General features: G+C 55.6%; 1 protein-coding gene across 1 annotated transcript; it reads right to left on the reverse strand.

Moving 5' to 3' along the window:
* Positions 1 to 1,308: 1,308 nt before the first annotated feature.
* On the reverse strand, positions 1,309 to 19,381 carry NCF4 (neutrophil cytosolic factor 4). The gene is made up of 10 exons (XM_030856086.3): positions 19,173 to 19,381; positions 13,693 to 13,777; positions 13,072 to 13,225; positions 10,854 to 10,924; positions 7,483 to 7,610; positions 6,343 to 6,400; positions 5,567 to 5,665; positions 3,188 to 3,318; positions 2,843 to 2,908; positions 1,309 to 1,675 (listed from the first exon to the last, which is right to left on the reverse strand). The coding sequence occupies exons 1-10, from the start codon at positions 19,202 to 19,204 to the stop codon at positions 1,480 to 1,482; spliced, it is 1,020 nt and encodes a 339-aa protein (XP_030711946.1). The 5' UTR covers positions 19,205 to 19,381; the 3' UTR covers positions 1,309 to 1,479.
* Positions 19,382 to 20,288: the final 907 nt, after the last annotated feature.

Below are 20,288 nucleotides of genomic sequence, written 5' to 3' on the forward strand. Positions count from 1 at the left end.
AGGATTAGAGTGAGGTGTCTACACGCTAAGGGATGGCAAAGGACGCCAGAAAAGTACCAGCAGCTAAGAAGAGGCAAAGAAGGATTTCCCAGCAGGCTTCATTGGAAGCGTGGCCCTGCAGACACCTTGATTTCAGTCTTCTAGCCTCTAGAACTGTGAGACAATAAATTTCTGTTGTGAAAGCCACCAGTTTGTGGTTATTTATTTATTTATTTTTATTTTTGGCCTCGCTGGGCGGCATGTGGTATCTTAGTTCCCTGACCCGGGATCGAACCTGTGTCCCCTGCAGTGGAAGCGTGGAGTCTTAACCACTGGACTGCCAGGGACATCCCTGTGGTATTTTGTTATGGCGGCCCCAGCACACAGATGTAGGGGGCCGTGATGGCCTGGAATAGCGCTTCCACAACACAGGGCTGTGGGGATGAGAGGCACTGGCCGCCTGCCCTTTCTGGGGCTGAAATGGCAAACGGCGGGGAGCTGAGGGGAGAGGGGTCCCCCATCTTCTTGGCTGCATTCACTCAGGATAGCGCATCTGGAGCAGTTTCCATCACATGGAGCAGGGGATGGGGAAGGGAGGGGAGCACATGGAGGTTCAAATGCCACAGACTCATTGTTCTTAGAGATTTAGTAGGCTTTTCTAGAATAAACGCTTCTCCACTTCCTGTATGCCCTCAGAACAATTTCCAGAAACCTTCAATGGTTGGCTTTTAGTATCTTTCATCAGTTAAGTGGTTGTGTCACTGGGGAGGGGCGTCCGCCAAGCTCCTCCTGCCGCCCTTCTGGAGGTGATAGCTATTGCCATTTTAGCTGCTTAGGAGAGAAAAAGCTTCAGCTCACAGAGGAAGATCCCGTCATTCTGCTTCCTCTTCCTCCCCAGTGGGGCCAGAGTCTTCCCTCCGCTCACCCCCTACTTACAATGGAGACCACCAACACCACGACCCAGGTCTCTGCCCCTCTGCAGAGCAGCAGCAATAAGGCAGAGGAAGCCCTTGACCCTGGTCATGCAGAGGGCTTGGTGTTGGCCTGACCCAGAGGGCTCCCGGGGGAGTATGACTTCCGTGAGTCAGGCGGCCACTCCTGGGAAAGGGCGTAAAAGGGAGTGACCAGAAGGGACACGAGTGTCGCTGGGTTTCACCACACATGGGGACAGGGCGAGGGAACAGGGCAGCTGGATTAGCGGCCCAAAGCCAGGGCCCCATTCCGTATATAAATGACCCCTCAGTGATGCTCATTAATGGGTATTTTCCTCTCTCTCCTCTCTCTCTTCAAAAGACACTATCTTCCTCAGTCCAGCACTTTGAGATGAAATGGTTTATTTAATTCAGAGACCAAATGCAGAGATGGTACAAGCCGAGGCCAGTAGGTCCATCTGGTGCAGAACCAGGAAGTGTGTCCCGTGCTCCCAGCCTTTCTTGGTCCTAATCCTCTCCGAGGGCTCTTTGCTAGGTGTCCCCTCACTGCCCCAGGGAGGCCGCTGGCTCAGGGGACCGTGTTGTAGACCTTGTAGTTGTCCTCCTGGGTGATATGCAGCTTCCAGGGGAAGAGGTGCTTCTGGGAGGGGAGACCTTGGGTCCACTTCACCATGAGCCTCACATCCTCGTCTGATAGCAGCCGAACCAGATCCCCCTCGGCATCCTGATAATTGAGGGCGATGTCCTCCCTCTGGAACTCCCGCCTGGGTGGGAGAGATCAGGGTTCAGGAAAGGTCCAGCGGCCTTAGGCCTAAGCGTGGGGGTAGGGAGAGGGGACAGAGGGAGTTTTAGGGCCGGGATCTAAAAATCAGAAGAGGTCAGAGCTGGACACCAGCCCTGTCATCCGAGTGGTCCAACGTCCTACTATACAGATGGGGAAACTGAGACCTCCAGGGGACAACGGGACTTTCACAACAAATTAGTGGTGCAGCTTGAAATGTCTTGTGCATCAATGTGCTGAAGACGTAAGAACCGTCATAGGGAAGAAGAGTGGGTTTTGCCGGGCGCAGAGTAGAGCAGAAAAAAGCCCCTGTGTGTGGCTATGGAGAAGAACCTTTTAAGGATTGGAACCGTCCCACCTGGGGTGCAGGTAGATGGGCGAAAAGCCATCCAATTTTCCATAGGTAATCTGACAAAATGGGTCAGAAGCCCCATCAGACTTGCAAACACCTTGATCCCCAAATCTCACTTCTAGAAAGTCGTCCTAAGGAAATAATCAGGCAAGTCAGCAAATATGTGAATCCCAGCACTGCTCACGGTAGTAAAAAAGTGGAAGATAACTTCAATGGCAACAGAAGGGGATGTGGCTACATTAGTTACCGTGCATCCGCAGATCGATGCTGTGCAGCCAATTAAATAATATTTAAGGGGGAGCGGGGTGCAGGTGGGGTGTGTGCTGAAGAGCTCTGAATGCGTGTCAGATAATGAGGGGAGCAAAATGCGAGGGGATTTCACCTCTTTACGTTTTCTGTGATTTCTGACATTCTTTTAAAAAAATAATGAATAGATATCGCTTTTGCAGTCAGGAATATAACGATGCTATTTCCATTCTGTAAAATAACGGTTCATAACTCAACTGGATCTTGGGAGGTGGTGGTTCCCTGAGGGCGGAGGGTCCAAGTCCAAGGTTTTGAACCTAGAGAGACTTTAGCAAATCCAGGCCCACAAACTGTAAGCCCCTTTACCTCTCTGCAGCCCCCCACTCATCTCTAATGTGGAGAGGCGACACCCACCCCTCAGGGCTGGGCTGTGGATAAAACAAGAAGGTGAAGTAGATGCAGAACCCCCAGCCCCTGAACGCACTGTTTCCCCTTCTGTTCTCTCCTCCAGGGTGTCTGACGCCCCCAGTGCCTCCCACCCCAGCCCCTCACCTCATGAGCTCCAGCAAGTCCTTGAAGAGTGGGGTGCTTTTGAGGTCTTCCTCCACTGCAATGTCCCTAAGGGGACAAGGGGCAGGGGTGAGGAGGCCGCAGGCTGGAAGGGGGAGAGGCGGATGAGGCTGGCCAGGTCGTGCTGGACCCTGACACCCCGTGACAGCCTTTTGGCTTATCCGGAGGGCGCTGGGAGCCCCTGCGGGCTTTTAAGTGTGTGTGTTTGGTGGGGGGACATGCGATCTGGTTTGGGTCTTAGAGCCCAGAATGTGATATGGAGGTGGGGGAGGGGTGGGGAGGGGCAGGGAGGCTGGACAGGCCCCTCCCTCCCAGCAGGCCACTAACTTGATGGTGCTGATGGTGTCCTCATAGTAGTAGCAGCGTAGCCAGTTGGTGGGGTCCTCCTCCTCCGGGAAGTCCTTGAGGATCTTCACAAAGGACACCGGGAAGATGCCTGTGGTTCCCCGGACAGTGCCCTGCGGGGGCGGGAGGGGGAGAAGGCACTGCCCTGCCTGCTATCAGCAGAGGCAGCGGGGCCATGCCCCGGGGACCCGCCCCTTTATAATGACAGGACAGGCGGATGAGCTCTGGGTCCCCTCAGGCAGAGGGAGGAGAAAAAGTGGGCAAGGTCACCAAGCTGTTCACCCCAAGGCGTCCATTTTAGAACAAGTTAAGACCTGAATTGATCTGGAAAGCTGCTTTCACCTCAGTCATTTATTCACTCAGTCATTCATTCAAAGGCTTCTTGAGTGCCGGCTACGGAGCAGGCCCTGGGCACTCAGGAGGGATGAAAATCCCTGCCCTCCCTCCTGGAGCTTCCAGTGTGAGGAGGGCGACAGACAAGGCACAGGTAAACAGGTGGACCTCACGGGGACTCAGGTGGTGGTAGGCGCTCAGGGAGAAAACTGTGGGGGGAGGGGTGGGGCCAAGTCACTCATGTGTCCACGGATTCCATCTGCTCTAGACCAGACAGCCAGAAATCTCCCTCCAGCCAGGCCTCTCTCCTAAACTCCATCCAAGACCCAGCCACTGCCTGTGCTTTGTCACCTGTTCTCTTAATCTTCGCAATACTATGGAAGACATATTGTTTCCGCCCCCTTTTACAGACGTATAAACTGAGGCTGAGGTACTACCCTCACTCCTCCCCAACCCTCCCTTCCATCTGAGGCCAGAAGTCGGCCACCATACTGACTCATAGAACTTTCTAGAAAACAAGAAGTCAACAAACATTTCCTGTTTCTGGAGAATGACCCAGCAATACCCCTCAGCTGTAACAGCTTGTAGACTGCCTGAGACAGAACTCCGGGACTGGCGTAAAATCAAAACCGCCAAGTTGCGAGACCAACGGTTGGTCCACACTCCTCGCCAGCCCCTGGATGCCAGGGACCCTCCCCTTCCCTCAATGATTCCAGGACCCCCGGCGGCTGGCCCTGCCTCCTGTGCCATGACCTCCTTCACACCCCACCCCCCAGGAGCCCCGAGAAAAGAGAGCCTTTCATAACTATAGGACTTAATCCAAAAGGCTGGCACCAGGCCAGGGCCTCCCACCCGGTGACCCCCCATCCCCCACCTCCAGTCATGCTATGAACCCTTGTATGGGTCACGCTTGCCGCGTGCAGGGACAAAGCATGGCCAAGATGCCACACACAGGCCCCCTATGGGCCGAGCCCTGAACAGCGGCACCTCCTTCAACCCTTCCCGGAAACCTGTGAAGAAACGGCCACTGTTAGTTGTCTCCATTTATGGGAAAGGAAACCACGGGGTTGAGTAAGTTTCCCAAAGTTGCAAAGCTAGTTAAAAACAGAGCTAGGATGTCACGCCAGACTCTGGAGCTCAAGTCTCCCTCATCACCTTCACTCGCTCCCTGCGTGGTGAGTAACGTTACCCCAGATTACGGACAGTGCGTCTCAGCTGGGTGTGATTCTGCCCCCCAGGGCCAGAGGTCTGGGGACACATTTGATTGTTGCAACTGGAGGGGTGCTACTGGCATCTAGTGGATGGGGGCCAAGGACGCCGCTAAACACCCCGCAGTGCACAGGTCAGCCCCCCAACAGAGAACTGCCTGGCCCCAAATGCCAATAGTGAACAGGCTGAGATACCCTGTTATAGACAAAGAAATTCAACTCAGAAGGTTAACTGACTTGCCTAAAGCGACCGTTGGTTGGGGTCAGTACCAAAGGCAAGGCTAGGCTCAGAACCTGCTGCTCCAGCCACACACAGCTGTACTTCCTCAGGCTTCCCCGATCCACCTGCCCAGGTCTCCAGGACTATCTTTGGACAGCATCTCTTCCCTGGGGCCTTCTCAGATACCTCCATGTTCTCTGATCCCCTCACAGACTTGAAGTGACTTCACCTCCAACTTAACTTCCACCTCACCTCCATCCTCACCTCCAACCTCACCTCCAACCTCACTTCCATCCCCACCTCCATCCTCATCTCCATCCTCACCTCCATCCTCACCTCCAACCTCACCTCAATCCTCACCTCCATCCTCATCTCCATCCTCACCTCCAACCTCACTTCCATCCTCACCTCCATCCTCATCTCCATCCTCACCTCCATCCTCACCTCCAACCTCACCTCCAACCTCACCTCAATCCTCACCTCCATCCTCATCTCCATCCTCACCTCCAACCTCACTTCCATCCTCATCTCCATCCTCACCTCCATCCTCATCTCCAACCTCACCTCCATCCTCACCTCCATCCTCACTTCCAACCTTACCTCCAGCCAGTCTTTGTTGATCCGACTGAGAAGAAAGATCACATCTCCAACTTTGAAATTCAGCTCCAGTTTGCTGTTCCCAGTGAAGTCAAACAGGGCCTGGGGAGAAGGTGGAGTGAGGAGGGAGGGAGGGAACATTCACTGAGCTCCTGCTAAAGTGCTTTACATGCTTCAGCATCCCATTTAACAGATGAGGAAGCTGAGGCTCAGAGAGGATAAGTGACTAGTCTGAGGCCACTCTATTTGTTAGCGGAGGAGCCGGGTTTAGAACCCATGTCTCCCTGACTCCAGAATGGTGCTCCTTCCAGGCCTGCCAGGATAAGCATGAGAGGGAAGGGGCAAGACTCCATGGACTGGGCAACTCCCCATCCCCCAGGCCTCACTGGGGACTCCAATGCCCCCAAACCCCTAGGGCATTGACTACACTGGTTTTGAAATGCCCATTTCTAAGGGTGCATCCCTGGGGAGCTGTGTGAGCCCCTTGAGGGCAGGGCCTGGTCTGAGTCACCTCTGAAGCTTCAGTCCCCAAGGCAGGGCTGACCCAGCAGAGCTTCTGAATGAATGATGGATGGGTGGATTCCCCTTTGCCTCTGTGTGCTCCTCACATGCCCTCCCCTCAGCTGGCTGGGAGTCCTCAGGCGTCCAAGGCCACGGTTGTGGGTCCTTCCACACACCCCCCCCAATACCCAGCCGCATCCTGGGCACACAGCAGGCGCCAGCAGGACGGGCTCAGTGGCTGAAGGGTGGAGCTAGGCTGCTGCCCAGTGGTGAGGTACCTCCGCTCGTGGAGCTGCCATGCGGTCAAAGCCGGCGCCTTGTGGGGACGTGCTCTTTCTGTGGAGAGAGAAGAGGGGCTTGTCACCTCTCCTGCTTCTGTGCCCGGAGGAGACCCTCAGCAGAGGCAGGAAAGGCAGGGGAGGGAGAGGGTGTTAAAGATGCAGCTACAATTGCTCCTCTGGACCAGCACACTCCCCACAGCTTCCACTGCCCTGGAGGAGGATTGCCTCCCCTTCTGTGGACCAGGAGGCATAGGCTCAGATATACATTTGCTTAGTGCCACAGCTTGCCAGCCCTTTCACATTACTCCCACACTCAACCCCTAATTTTTCAGCTGAGGAAATGGGCTTCAAGAAGTGCTGAGCTCCACCCCAGGACACAGGGCTGCTGTGGGGCACAGCTGGCATTCAGAGCACACCTGCCTGGGTGCACAGGGGAGATGGCCAGGCACCACACAGACAGGACGCTCAGAGATACTGGCCAGAGGGAGGAGGGAGGAGTTGTGTGGGAGGGCGGGGCTCAGGAGCCCTGCCCTGGAATTCCTAGCACCAGCAACCTCTTGTTTGGAAGCCCAGCCCTATTTCTGTGGCTTGGATTTTTGAAGACTTTTTCCAGCTTAGGAGGCTCTGGAGGGAGCTGCGGGCCCTTTGGAATAAGGGAGTGAGTAGCAGCGCCTCCTGGGGACCAGTGTGATACACGAAGGAGCCACCGCCGGCCCCATGGAAAAAAACTAACCAGGGACAAGGCATCCCGGGGGAGGCTGGGAGGAGTGTTTGCAGACAGAACGATCCCTCCTCCCTTCCCTCCTCCCCACTCCCCCCAGGCACCAGAAGCCCTCGGACCATCCCCAGTGGTTGTGAGGCACCAAGCTCTCCCCAGGGAGACAGGGCCCAGCCCCTGTCCTTCAGCCCTTACTGTCAAACACGCTTTCTGTCCTCTAGGCCCTACGCTTGATTTCCCAAGCTCACCTAACAAGCCAAACCACCCTGGAGTGCTTAGGTATAGACCCGGTCTCTACTCCCTGCTTCTTTCAGGGAAAATAAGAGCCTTTGCCGCAGAGGCCTCTGGGACAGAGCGCCTGATTAGGAGCAAGTGACCCAGGGCTCTAGCTGATGAGGGCACAGGGGCCGGTCACTTACACTTTCCGGGTGCGTGGGCGGAGCCGTCGGAGAGCCTGGGGCACCTGCTCCGCGTCATAGGACGACTGGTAGAAGAAGATGCGGACGTCCTCATCCATCAGCACCCAGATGGGCAGGCTGAGGAGGTGCTGCGTTTGGGGAGGATGCAGGACAGGTGGGGTGGTCAGCAGAAAGCTCTCAACATCGCAGCCCAGCTGCTCCATCCCCGTCCCCCATGCTGGGCCCACCTCTCTCCACTAATTGTCCTCTGCCTGATAACAAGTAAGACATATTTTAAAATCTCGGTAGGCTGAGGGTAACACGTCACAAGGTTTGCCCCTGGGTTCAAGGTCAGGAGGGGGCCAACTAGCTTGAGAACAGTTCATTTGGAAAAGACCCAAAGGCCTTCAGACATGACAATAACGGTGACGACAGGTAACGTGATGTGGTGGTGACTGTCCAGGCACTGCACTGAGTGCCCCACGGTGTGACCTCGCTCCATCTAACAATAACCTGGGAGTGAGGGCCAGAAAGGTGAAGGGACCTGCCCAGGGCCACACAGCCTAGCGAGTGACACCCAGAGCCGTCTGCCACCAAGGCTCATCCCTTACATCAAAGCGAGACAATGGTGGGGGACGTATTCCCCCAAATAACCCAAATTAACAACAGTTAGTGGAATTACAGCCTAAAAACATGCTTCCTGATACTTCATCTCATATCACAGTTGGGGAAACTGAGGCTCAGGGTGAGAAATTGCCCGGGCCGGTGGGCAGAGCTAGGAAGTGGTGGGGTCGGGACTCTCAATCAGATGCTGGTTACACCCACCACAATGCAACGACCCTCAGGCTGTGAGGATGCAGAGTGCCCAGGACCTGCCAGGGTTCCCCCAAGCTGCCCGCTGCACGGGTCCCCAGGAGCACTGTGATTGGCTTTGAGCGCTACCGCTCCAGAGGCACCCAGACCCCCTCAGAGAATTCCACGGGGGCAGCAGCATGGGGAGGGGCAGGAACTCCTCTCCAGAGGAACTGGGAACGCAGAGCCTGGAAAAGACACGGTTGTCCTATAGGGAGGGCAGGGGGCCAGCCCAGAGATGGGCTCAAGGGCACAGAGAGAGCCGGGTGATGCCTGGGTTAGCATCCCAGCTCTGCCGCCCATCTGGGTGGCGTGGAGCAGGGGTGCCTCTGTATGTTCATTAATACAATGGAGGTGATATTATTTCCCCCGTGGAATTGTGTAAAGATTAAATAATTGAATACGTGCAGAACACTTAGAACAGCATTGGGCATCTAGCAAGGGCCCTATCCAAGCTGGATATTATCATTGTTGCTGTTACTTTTATTACAATACAGCACAGTGGATAAGAGCACAACCCTGGAGTCACAGAGATGTGGGTTCAAATCCCATCCTACCACATATGTACACTACCAGATGTAAGGTCGATACCTAGTGGGAAGCAGCTGCATAGCACAGGGAGATCAGCTCGGTGCTTTGTGACCGCCTGGAGGGGTGGGATAGGGAGGGTGGGAGGAAGGGAGACGCAAGAAAGAAGAGATATGGGAACATATGTATATATATAAGTGATTCACTTTGTTATAAAGCAGAAACTAACACACCATTGTAAAGCAATTATACTCCAATAAAGATGTAAAAAAAAAAATCCCATCCTACCTACCTAACTGCTCTGTGACACTGAGTGAGTGACTCTACCTCTCTGTGCCTCCATTTCCTCACTTTAAAATAGGGATAAGAGTATTGAACTCATAGGTTATTGAGGGAATTAAATAAGCCTATTTATTTATCCAATAAATATATATCAAGAGCCTCCTTGTTGCCAGTCAGAGCACTCCACATAGTTCTAGGCAATTGTCATTGTCACGCGAGCCCTATTCTTCATGAGCACAGAGGTGCGACCGGTGGGTAGAAGTCACAGGGAGTCGGGCTTTTCTAATAGCTGTCCGACAATGGACGAGCAGCCTGGGTCAGGGGAGAGTGGTAGTGAGCTCCCCGTCTCTGAATGCTTCAAGCCCAGGGTGAGGTTACCATAGTACTGATTGGCCTCTGAGCTTCGAGGAACCCACTCAGACACAGACAGGCAGAGATGAGATCCTTCAGGCTGCTGGTTGCCAAGACCAGGCGTGGATGGAAGAGCTCCAGCTCCACAGCCCCTGCTCCCCCCTTCCAGCCCCGCTGGAGGAGAGTGGAGCCGCCGGCTGCGCAGAAGGAGCAGCTGTCACAGCGCCCCCTGGAGGGGAGATGCCTCCAGTACTGGAGCCCGTGGGCTTTCCCACCCTACCTCTCCTCTGCCCAGAGCCCAGGATTCCTGCAGCCACTGGGGAGGGCAGGCGGCCACCTCCTCCCTCCCCCACCCCCTTTATACTCCTGGGGTCCCCTCATTCCACTAGGAGTCATGCTCTCTCACATTCTGGAAGCAGGTTCACAGTTTACAAAGCACCTTCCTGTCCTTTTCTCAATAGATCCCAACATCACTCCCCTCCTGTGAGACAGGAGAGCTGGGGGCGCGGCTCCATTTCATAGGTGAGAAAACCAAGTCCTAGACAGAATGAGCAAATAGCCCTAAATCACCCACTCAGTGTCAGAGCAAAGACCAGAGCACTTAGCTCGGTGCTCTTTTCCCGTAAGAGTAGAACAGGGAGGCCTCACTGTGACGATGCCTCTGGGCTATGAAGAGGGCTTCTCGCCCCAGTTTCCTAAGGTTGTCATCAAGCCAAGGTTTGCATGCCTCTAGTGATAGGGTGCTCACTACCTCACGAGGAAAACTATCCCTCTCTTGCCCAGCTCTAATGGGTGGAAGGTCTTTCCTGACCAGCCTGGCTCTCTGCCTTTAAGATGTTCCTTCCTCTGCGTTCCCGTCCTCTGAGGAGGTAGACAGTTTACAGGTTGGGGAATACACAAGGGCATCCATCCAAGGCCCATGCATGCAACTAAAATCCAGCCTGTGGCCTGTTCATACAAAGGTGCTATGTGACAAAGCCAGGGCCTTGGTCTGCCGTGCCCTTGTTATACAGACCGTATCCCTTTATGGTTTCATGACCCACCTGTCTGTATTCCCCCTGGACAGCGGGGACCTTGGGGCAGGCATTGGATCCTATTCTCCTCTGTACCAGGACACCCGGCACAGCCATTAGATTTGTCAGTTCAAAGTGTGGCTCTCTGAACTTTCTCCATTGCTCCTGTCCCATCCCCAGGAACCCTGAGGACACATCCTGTTTCTCTCCCTAGGCTTGGCCTTTAAGGATTGAAGATGGGAACCATCAGAGCAGAAGAGCCAGCCCTAGTTCCCAAAGCCATGCCCAGGGATGGTGCCTGGGCCCCGCCCATTCTCAGCATCCTGGGCCCTCCCAGGGGGCCCCCTGGCCTGGCCCCTCTGTTACCTTCATATAGGCGTTGAGGGCGGGTATCCGCATCTCGGCGATCTCCTGTTTCACACCCACGTAGACTTTGGCTGAGGAGACACAAAGAGCTCTCCTGGGAATCTGACCCAAGAGTGTGGCCTCTGGGCCCGGAGCTGCCCACCCGGGCCAGGAACCCTCCACACTGGCTCAGCGCTTTTCCCTTTCCTCTTCCCACAGCGCTGCGGTGGCCACCATCCAACGTGCATTTTCTGAGTTGTACTATCACCAGTTGATATTTTTCTTGTTTTAATTGTTTATGTATTGCCTGTTCCTACACACACACACACACAATTCTTCGCTCTGAGAGAACAGGATCTTTGCAATGCTCACAGCTGTGTTCTCATCACCCCGGCTGCACATTCGTGTCACCTGAGAAGCGTTTAAAATCTCATTGCATAGGACTCACCCCAGAACAATTAAATCAGAATCTCTGGGAGTGGGACTCGGGCATCAGGATTCTTCTTTTTTTTTTTTTTTTTTTTGCAGTACGCGGGTCTCTCACTGTTGTGGCCTCTCCCGTTGCGGAGCACAGGCTCCGGACGCGCAGGCTCAGCGGCCATGGCTCACGGCCCCAGCCGCTCCGCGGCACGTGGGATCCTCCCGGACAGGGGCACGAACCCGCGTCCCCTGCATCGGCAGGCGGACTCTCAACCACTGCGCCACCAGGGAAGCCCATCAGGATTCTTTAAATCTCAAGGTACTTCCAATATGTCACCAAGGTTAGGAACCATGGTGTAGAATAATGCCCAAATCGATAAATATTTGTGCAGTGGATGGGTGAATCATTCTTCACAAGCAAGGCAGAGTGTTTGCGGGGAAAGGGAAAGCGATGACGGCTGACCAAAGACAAATGTCCTCTCCAGGAGCCTCAGGTGGGGGTCCTGGGAGAACTGCCCACCCAGAGAGCCCCCCAGAAAGCAAATGTGAGACGGGTCGGCTTCCTGCTGCCCGCTGCCTGTGAGACACACCGGCTGGTGTCTGGCGGTGTAAGGAGGGTAGCGTCTGAGGTCTGGGGTAGAGAGAGACATTGGGGAATTAGTAGCCAGAAAAGGGCAGTTAAAATCACAGGCACGGGTCAGATTGCCTATGGGGGAGTGAGAAGACAGAACTGAGGATGACGGTACAGAGGATGCCCGCCTTCCAAGGAGCACCAGAGGAGGCAGAGATCTTTGAGGGGCCTCGGGGCTCAAGGAGGCTTGTGGCCAGAGTGCCCACTTAGGACACGTGCTTGTTTAAAGACGGAAGAGAACCGAGCCCTCCCGTGGCGAGGACTGGCAGAGAATCAGAAGATAAAGGAGAAGGTGAGTCTACAGGGAGGAGAGGTCAGCTGAGATCAAGAGGGACCCCTCCTCCCTGCTGCTCAGAGAGGGGGAGGGGGCGGGGCGGGGCCAGGGAATGGGCGAACCCCTGGGAGACAGTCTCCTCCCTGGGGCTGGATGCTGGACACTGGAGGCAGGGAACCTCGGGCACTGGCTGAGGCAGAGAGGAAAGCAAGCTGGAGGCAGGGTTTGGAGTTTGAGGAAGGGAAGGTCAGGAAGTGTCTTTGCTGTTTAGGGGAACGGTGATTGGATGCAGCCTGCAGCGTGTGCAGGGCACAGCCAAGACCACTCCGTGGACCCGAACCCCCACTCTGGTGGAGTTTTCTCCTGCTGGGCTCATGCAGGCTGGCCTTGAGAAGCCAGAGGTTTGGGCCTGTCCAAGGTGAGGACGGAGCAGGGGAGGCAGGTCAGGAGACAAGCGGTGAGGGGACTGTCCAAAAGCAGAGGTGCGCGCCCACAGCGTCCCAGCAGAGCAGGGAAGCAGGGGGAGCCGCGGGGACCTGGGGAGTGAGAGGGCAGCTCCCCCACAGGGGACAGAGGGAGGGCTGGAAGATGAGTCTGTGTTTAACGTGGGAGACACGGGGATTCCTGTCTCGAAGAGGAGAGGCCCGGGCTGATGCGCTCCGAAGCTGGCGGTGGATCGCTGAAGCAGGGCGGCCGTAACGCTCATTGGAGAGCAGGGGGTCAAGGGCTGTAAGTCCGGAGAGCCAGAGGTGGCAGCCCATGGCTGGCAGGAGGGGGGCCGTGGACTAAATGAACGGTTTTCACTAAAATAGAAGGGTTTGTGCTAAAATAGAAGCACCGATCAGCGCCCGCAGAACTGGGAGGAGAGGCTGGCGGGCGCCGCTCCATCCTGGGGCAGCCCGTTGGTGGCCTACCTGGGAGCGTGGGAAGGATGCAGGTGTAGGGGCTGGCCTTGTTCTCCGGCCCGAAGCGCTCCTCCAGCTTGCTCTGCAAGGCGTAGAACTGGCGGTAGCGGCGGTAGATGAGGTACTTAGACCCCCCTTTCGTCTTCACCTCGATGACAAAAACCTAAGGAGGACAGAGGCCAGGGGGTGGGGCCTCGCAAGCCAGGGGGTGGGGCCTCATAGGCCAGGGGGTGGGGCCTCGTAGGACAGGGGGTGGGCCTTTGCAGACCAGGGGGTGGGGCTTTGCAGACCAGGGAGTGGGGCATCGCAGGCCAGGGCCAGAGCAGGGGAGAGGTCCACAGGTCCTAGGGTCAGAGCAGAATTTCTCGACCTTGGTATCACATGTGAGGCCAGGTAATTCTTTGTCGTGGGGACTGTCCGGTGCACCGCACTGCGTGAAGCAGCATCCCCGGACTCCAGGCAGTAGACGCTCTGCCCCAAGTGTGATAGTCAAACCTGTCTCAAGACATTCACTGCCAAGCGTCCCTTGGACGGCACAATCGCCCTGTTGAGAACCCCTGGGATAGAAGTGAAGAGAGGAGAGCGCTGGAGGCTCAGAGGTCAGAGGGTGAAGGTCCAGGGGTCTCTTACAAAGTGGCTGGTGAAGCCTTTCTTCTCCTCGATGTCGGCGATGTTGGCTGAGGTGGCAATGTCGTCGGGAAGCTGGTTGAAGTCGCTGAGGGAGGCGGGAGGAGAAGAAACCCTGGTCATCACCCTGCTGTGTTGGGTGGCCCCTGGGTGTGAGGCCCCGTGCAAAGTGAACCCGTGTACCTGCATTACCCTGTTCAACACCCCTCTCGTGCCAGGCAGCGACACAGACCAGACCTTGACAGTGAAGGCATTTGGAATCGGAGCCATATATCAACAGCCATAGGAGAGTCTAGCAAATCGCTTTGGGGCTGCGTTATTCATCCGGGAACAGGGAATCAAGCACCCCTGCCTATCAGACCCTGTTCTAGGCCCTGGATCACAGGGGTAAACAAAGTCAACACACACCTCCCAGGGAGAATGGCTCATTATACCCGGGGGGAAATCCTCACAGAGCAGGTGACATTGGAGCCAGGTCTAGAAGGCTGAATAAGAGTCCACCAGGTAGGACCGGGGAGGGGGAAAGGCCTTCCGGCAGAAGGAACAGCATGTGCTAAGGGTCTGAGGCCCCAGGAGTGGTTCCAGGTCTAGTGTGGCTGGAGTCTGGTGTGATCGGAGACTGAATAGGCAGATGAGGCCAGGTTGAGGAGGGTCTCCAGTGCTGAGCTGAGGAGTTTTATAGGCAACGGGGAGCCATGTAAAGCTTCAGAAGAGAGTGAAAACACAATAGGACCCCGGCTTTAGGAGGCCATCTGGGGTGGCTGCATGGAGAGGAAAAGGAGGGCAGAGACTGAAGGGACAGAGCGCCCCTAGGATGCCCTGAAGGGGTCCAGCTGAGAGAAGATGTGTCCCTGAGCCAGACAGTGGCGACGGGAGGAGAGGACAGACACAAGGGACACCACCCTTGGCAGGCACTCTTCCATTTTTGTGTCCCCTACTTCTTCCTGCTAATCAAGCTCCATTTTTTTTCAGGGTGGCAATGCCTAGCCCCAAGGTGATAGATGACCATTGGTCTGAGCCAAACATACTAATCCCATTGCTGTTTCCCAGACCCCCTTGCAGCTAGGAGCAGCCCTACGAGCAGTTCTGGCCAATGAAACCTAGAGGCTGTAGCAGCCTCTAGGAGAGTGTTCACTTCAAGATCCAGAGGATTGGACAAGGCTAGCATGGTCTCCTGCCCTTTCCCCTTCTGCCTGCCTGGAAAGCAGGTGAGACATCTGGAGCTGCAGCAGCCACATTGCATCCATGAGGCAAAACCATGAGACTGATCACAGGAATCTCTGGAACGCTGGTCCTGAAGTCACTGAGCTGCAGAACCAGCTGTGACCTCTATGTCTGGACTTCTCGTTATGTGAAAACATAAACCCCTGTTTGTTTCAGCCACTATCAGTTCCTCTGTTCTCTGCAGCCTTATGCATATCCGACAGACACACCACTACTTTGTGAGTCATTCCAGAGTTACGACCAGCAGGGTTTGGAGACGGTTTGGACGTGGAGATGAAAGAAAGGGCAGTGTCAGGAGTGACACCCACATGTCACCCGTATTCTGACCAGGATGGGTGGGGGGGGGAGCCTGGTTGATGGGCTCAGTTTGGGGCATGCTAATCTGAGAGATCCCTTGGGCACACAGGTCGAGGTCTGGCAAAAGGTGGCGTGTGGCTCTGGAGTTCAGCGTGGGTGGGGCTGAACCCCACTGGAGTGGGAGTGGTAGAAACCATCTGCCCTGTGACTGCTGGTTAAGACCCCCAGGGAAGAGCAATCACTGAGCAGAGGAGGGGGCTGAGAGGGGCAGATGGAGGAAGAGGAAAGGGACCGCCAAGGAGATGGAGAAGGAACAGTTAGGGGTCTCTGAGTCCAGCCGATTGTGAACAGATGAGGAAATGAGAAGCAATTAGCAATCCTGTTACTGCTGCAGCGATTGGGAAACAGAGTGGGAGTGGGGGGCAGGGCTGCCCCGGCCGAGCCTCAGAGCTGGCTGGGACCTCAGTCGATATTGGTTTCAAAGTCTACACACCCAGTCCCAGCCCTTGCTGGTCCCCACGTGACCTGGGCTGCTTGGGGTCTCAGGCTACCTCAGGACTCTGGAGGCTGGCGGGGAGGTGACTCAGGGTGCCAGAGGGCGGGAAGAGGAAATCCCCAGCACTTCCAGAGCAATTTGGTGGCGGCTGGCAACCTCCCCACTCACTTTCCACACATGTCCTGTGGTAGCACCCATGGGAGAAGCTTCCTCCTCCACTTTCTCCCCTGAGACTGTGCACTTCCTGGGTATTTCACCTGCAGTAGGATGGGGGTGGGGCAGGAAGAAACCAGAGAGGTAGAAATGGCCCCTTCCGGGGAATCAGGAGGGTTGGGTAATAGTAACTACAGCTAACGATTTCCTGAGCACACACCGAGCACCAGGTGCCTTCTAAGACAGCGTCACCTTCTTCCAGACAAGGAAACTGGGGCACGCAGAGGTTAACGAACTTGCCCAAGTAAGTAAAGAAGCTGGGATTTGGCTCCAGAATTTTGTTCCCAAACACTGCTGCACTGGCCCTGGTCTGAAAGCTCCCAACAGCTTGCTGCGTGAACTCAGATGAACCGCAGCCCCTCCCTCCCAGCCTCAGTCACCGCATCCAGAATAATAATAATAACGTTGTTAGCACCTACTGTAGCTCAGACCCTGTTAAGAACATGAGGACATGGCCTCTGCCTTCCTGGGTCTCATAGTTGAGTGGAGGAGTTGGACAAATAATTACCTAATTTCAGTGGTCCTAGAAGCTGTGAAGGAAAAGCCCACGATGTTTCGAGCTGCAGCAGGAGTCTGGCCATTATTGTATTCCCTCAACGAATTGGTAGTCGTGGGCAAAAAAGCTTGGCAAGCAGAAAATTCTAAGACGAGGGTGACGTTTATCAGAGAGAGAATCAGGGGTCCTGTGTATATAGGACAAGGTGCGCTCAGATCGAGGATGGTAAGGGAGGGCTTCCCAGAAGAAGTGGCACCAGGTCAGGGGGAGAAGTAAAGAGGACCTGGCCCCAGGATGACAGGCAAGTGAAAGAGTGAGTGCAAAGACCCCCAGCCATGCAAGAGGAGGCACGTTATGAGGGACGAAGCCAGCGAGACAGGCAGGGCCTGCTCACGAAGGGCCCCTGAGCCTCACCCTTTGGTGGTGGGGTGAGGAAGGGGTTACGTCGGGAGACCTGTGTGTCATGGGGCGGGAGAGCACAGGTGAAAGATGAAGACCTGAATTCGCGCTCTGCCGTCACCAAGGTCAGCAGCCTTGGGGAGACTCCTCTCTGCACTCTGGCCTCTCCCCGACTCCAAAATGGGGACCATGGAAGTATTTACATCCCTGGAGGGTTCAGAGGTCACATCTGTAACAAGCACAGCTGGAGAATCCCCACGAGAGCAGGGACCCTACTCACTGCTGCATCCCCAGGGCCCAGAACAGCCCCGGCACATAGTAGGTACTCAGGGAGACGCAAGGCCACTCCCTGTGTCTGTCTTTCAACAAGTCTGCTTTGCGCCACATGGAAATAGCCTGGCTGCCAGGGGGTTGGGTGCGGGGAGCTGAGCCTGGAAGTTGCTGTATCAGGGCGACGCCAGGGGTGCAACAAACCCGGCTGCAAGTCCCACTAGAATAGCTGCCCGCTAGACACCTCAGCCGGGACCCCTCTGAGCTGAAGTCAACTCAGAGTCCATAGATTCATATCGTTCATGAGAAGTGCATTTTGGGGGCCTGCACGGGAAGGGCTGAGTAAGGCGTGGAAAGACCCTGAGGCAGCAGCTAGTTCAGGTTTTGTGCTGCCTGCACACAGTAGGTGCTCTAAACATGTCTGTGGGAAGCGAACTCCCTCCCCCCATGGCAGTCCTTTCCATCTTTAGACGTCTCGGGTCTTAGAAAGTCCTACTGCCAGAAATCTACTGCCCTCCCATCACATCCTCCGCTTCGGCCTCAAGCATCGGGGCTCACTTTCAGACAGGCATCCAGGTGCAGGGAGGCTGAGAGACCCCAGGGCCTGGCTCTACAGCTCCATGAAGGAGGGGAGCAGGGCGCCTTTCCTCCGTGGAGGGCCAAGGACATCTGCAAAGGGACGGGGAGCGGGAGGGAGGGGACACACTGTCCGGCTGGCCGGCTCTGGTCATCCTCTCTCTGACCCACGTGCTCTGAGAAATAGGAAGTACCACCAGCCTCAAACAGCAGCTGTTTTCCGAAGGTTTGGGTTGGCGTGCCAGGCCCAGTCTCCAGGGAGGACTCGTGGGCTGGAGGGGCTGGGATCTGGTGGGAAAACCTCACCCCAGCCCCGAGCACCACCCTCTGTGGCTCTCAAAGGCCACTCTTGAACTACCCTCCAAGCATTTGCTTCTGCTGCCCCTCCCGCCATACACACAAGCCTTCAGGAATTCCACCCCGGGTTCCACTTCCAGCCACAGACTCCCCCACAGGCCCTCTGCTGCCCACTTGGGCCCAGAGCAGCCTAGCCCATCTCCAGTGACCCGCAGAGCCACCTCCACACTGTTACCACACTCTGATGTCACCTGCTGGTGTCACCTGCTGTTCCAATCCAGGAGGGCAGGAGCCAATCCCTGTGTCCTCAGGTCCCCCTAGAGCTCGGAGCACAGGCCTGGCTACTGAGGAAACATCCAGAAAGTGTCTCCTGAGAAACGAGGCGAGGCCCTGACAAGGCTGTGCTCTGAGCCCCAGCCTTGCCATTCATTCCATGTGACCCTCAGTAAGTAATTTATTCTCCTTGGGGGCTCAGTTTCCTCACCCATACAGTGACAGGATTGGACCAGAAGGATCTAAGAACATTTTCCAGCTCAGTGGTCCATTCATGCCTTTATTCCTTCATTCATTCACTCACCAGCATTTACTGAGCACTTAGTCTGTACTGGCATTGTTCAAACCCTGGGGATATAGCAGTTATCAAAAGACATAAATACCCTATGGGACTTGCTTCTAATTGGGGAGCCAGTGGTAAAGAAAACCAATGAGTTGAGTATAGACTATTATGCCTGCAATGTAAGGACTACACAGGAAAAGGAAACAGGGCAAGTGTTCAGAGGGGGCTATCAAGGAAAGCTTCTCGGAGGAGGTGATATTTGAGACAAGCCCTGGAAAAGAGCCAGATTCTACGCCTCTGTCTGAACAGAAAATGAAAAGCCATTACTGAACAGTGTGGAGCAGCAAGGCCCAGCCTGGGCCCCAGGACACCTGAGTTCCCGTCCAGACTCTACCACCCACTCCTGCGTGACCCTGGGAAAGTCACTCCCCTCTCTGAGCCTCAGTGTCTTCATCCGTGCCTGAGGGAGGTGAGCCATGACTTGGAGTTTCCTTAAAACAGTTCTCAGAGCCTGCATTTCTGAGTATTTGGGTTCTGACTCAACTCCAGTCTCTCAACTTTCGACGTTGATAAGGGGCTGCAGGAGGGCAGGCCTCCATCCCCCAAGGCCTGCCAGGAAGAGTGAGGAGGCCCCGGGAGGGCAGCGCCCCTGCACTCACCTCTCAGCACGCAGCTGTTGGGCCGTGGCCATGGCTGTCAGTGGTCCAGGGGAGGGGGTGGCGGAGGTTCTTTCCCAGCCAGGCCCAGGCTGAGTTTGCCCCTCACTTCCCTCCAGCCACCCTGCGTCTCGGCTGTGGTCCCAGGAGTCGTCAGGAGCTGCCTTTAGGGAAACCCCAGCCTTGCTTCTCTCAACTCTAGAAGAGGCTCCTCCCCCAGGCCCTCTGGGGCTGGCCTGTGGCCCACACTTCCTCTTCCTCACCTCCCAGCTCTACCACAAGTGGGGAAGTGCGCACCCGCTGACACTGGGTATGCAGGAGTGCACTGATGTGGGGGGTGTTGGGGACTTCCTCGATGTCAGTTCTTGGGGCCAGGCTTCAGCTGGGCATCAGAGACCTCCTCTCCATCAGAGATCGGGTCCCTGTGCTGGCTCAGCCACCATGGGGACTTATAACCTTGAGGAGTCACTTCACATCCACTGACTCATCAAATCCAGCCTGCACCCCTTCACTGTTGAGACTTACCCAACCTATTCCCTAGGCCTGGAGTGCTGGCCTCCACCTTGCCTACCTTCCCAAAGGCCCAGGTCAGAAGCCACCTCCTCCAGGAAGCCTCCCTGGTTCCCCCAACGAAGTTAGTGCTTACAGGTGCTTGTGTCATATTAGAGTGTGAAGGTTGGTTTATGCTTCCGTCTTCCCCTTTTCCTGGAGCTCTGGGCTGTACTTTCCTCATCCCTAGATCCCTGGGCCTACACGGGCCTGCCATAGCCAATCCTCCCTACAGGGCTGTCACGTTACAAACCTGATCACACCATTCCCTGCTTAAACTTTAACTGCTTCACCCTGCACTTAGGAGAAAGTCCAAACTTCTAGCCCTGTCTGCCTCCAAAGTTCTGAACACCCTACTGGCTTCCCCAGCCCCCTCTCCCGGGCTGTTTCCTTCCCACACTGGCCTCTAGTCCATTTCTAGAATGTTCCAAGATGTTTTCTCCTCTGGGTCTTTGTGCATGCTGTTCGCCTGCTGGAATGTTCTTCCCTGTCTCCTTTAGGGCTCGACTTGGAAGTCACCTCTTTAGGGAGATCTTCCCTGAACACTCACCCTACATATGTCACTCTCTC

The sequence above is a fragment of the Globicephala melas genome, chromosome 10 (genome assembly GCF_963455315.2).
Source record: "Globicephala melas chromosome 10, mGloMel1.2, whole genome shotgun sequence".
Lineage (NCBI taxonomy): Eukaryota > Metazoa > Chordata > Mammalia > Artiodactyla > Delphinidae > Globicephala > Globicephala melas.

What these genes read in the sequence shown, in the direction of transcription:
- NCF4 (XM_030856086.3), bottom strand. Translation starts at nt 19,204, where the DNA reads ATGGCCACGGCCCAACAGCTGCGTGCTGAGAG. An exon ending in CAACAGCTGCGTGCTGAGAG is followed by an intron (nt 13,778 to 19,172) that starts GTGAGTGCAGGG and finishes CGCCTCCCTCAG; the next exon opens with CGACTTCAACCAGCTTCCCG. An exon ending in CGCCCACGCACCCGGAAAGT is followed by an intron (nt 6,401 to 7,482) that starts GTAAGTGACCGG and finishes CTCTCTCCACAG; the next exon opens with AAAGAGCACGTCCCCACAAG.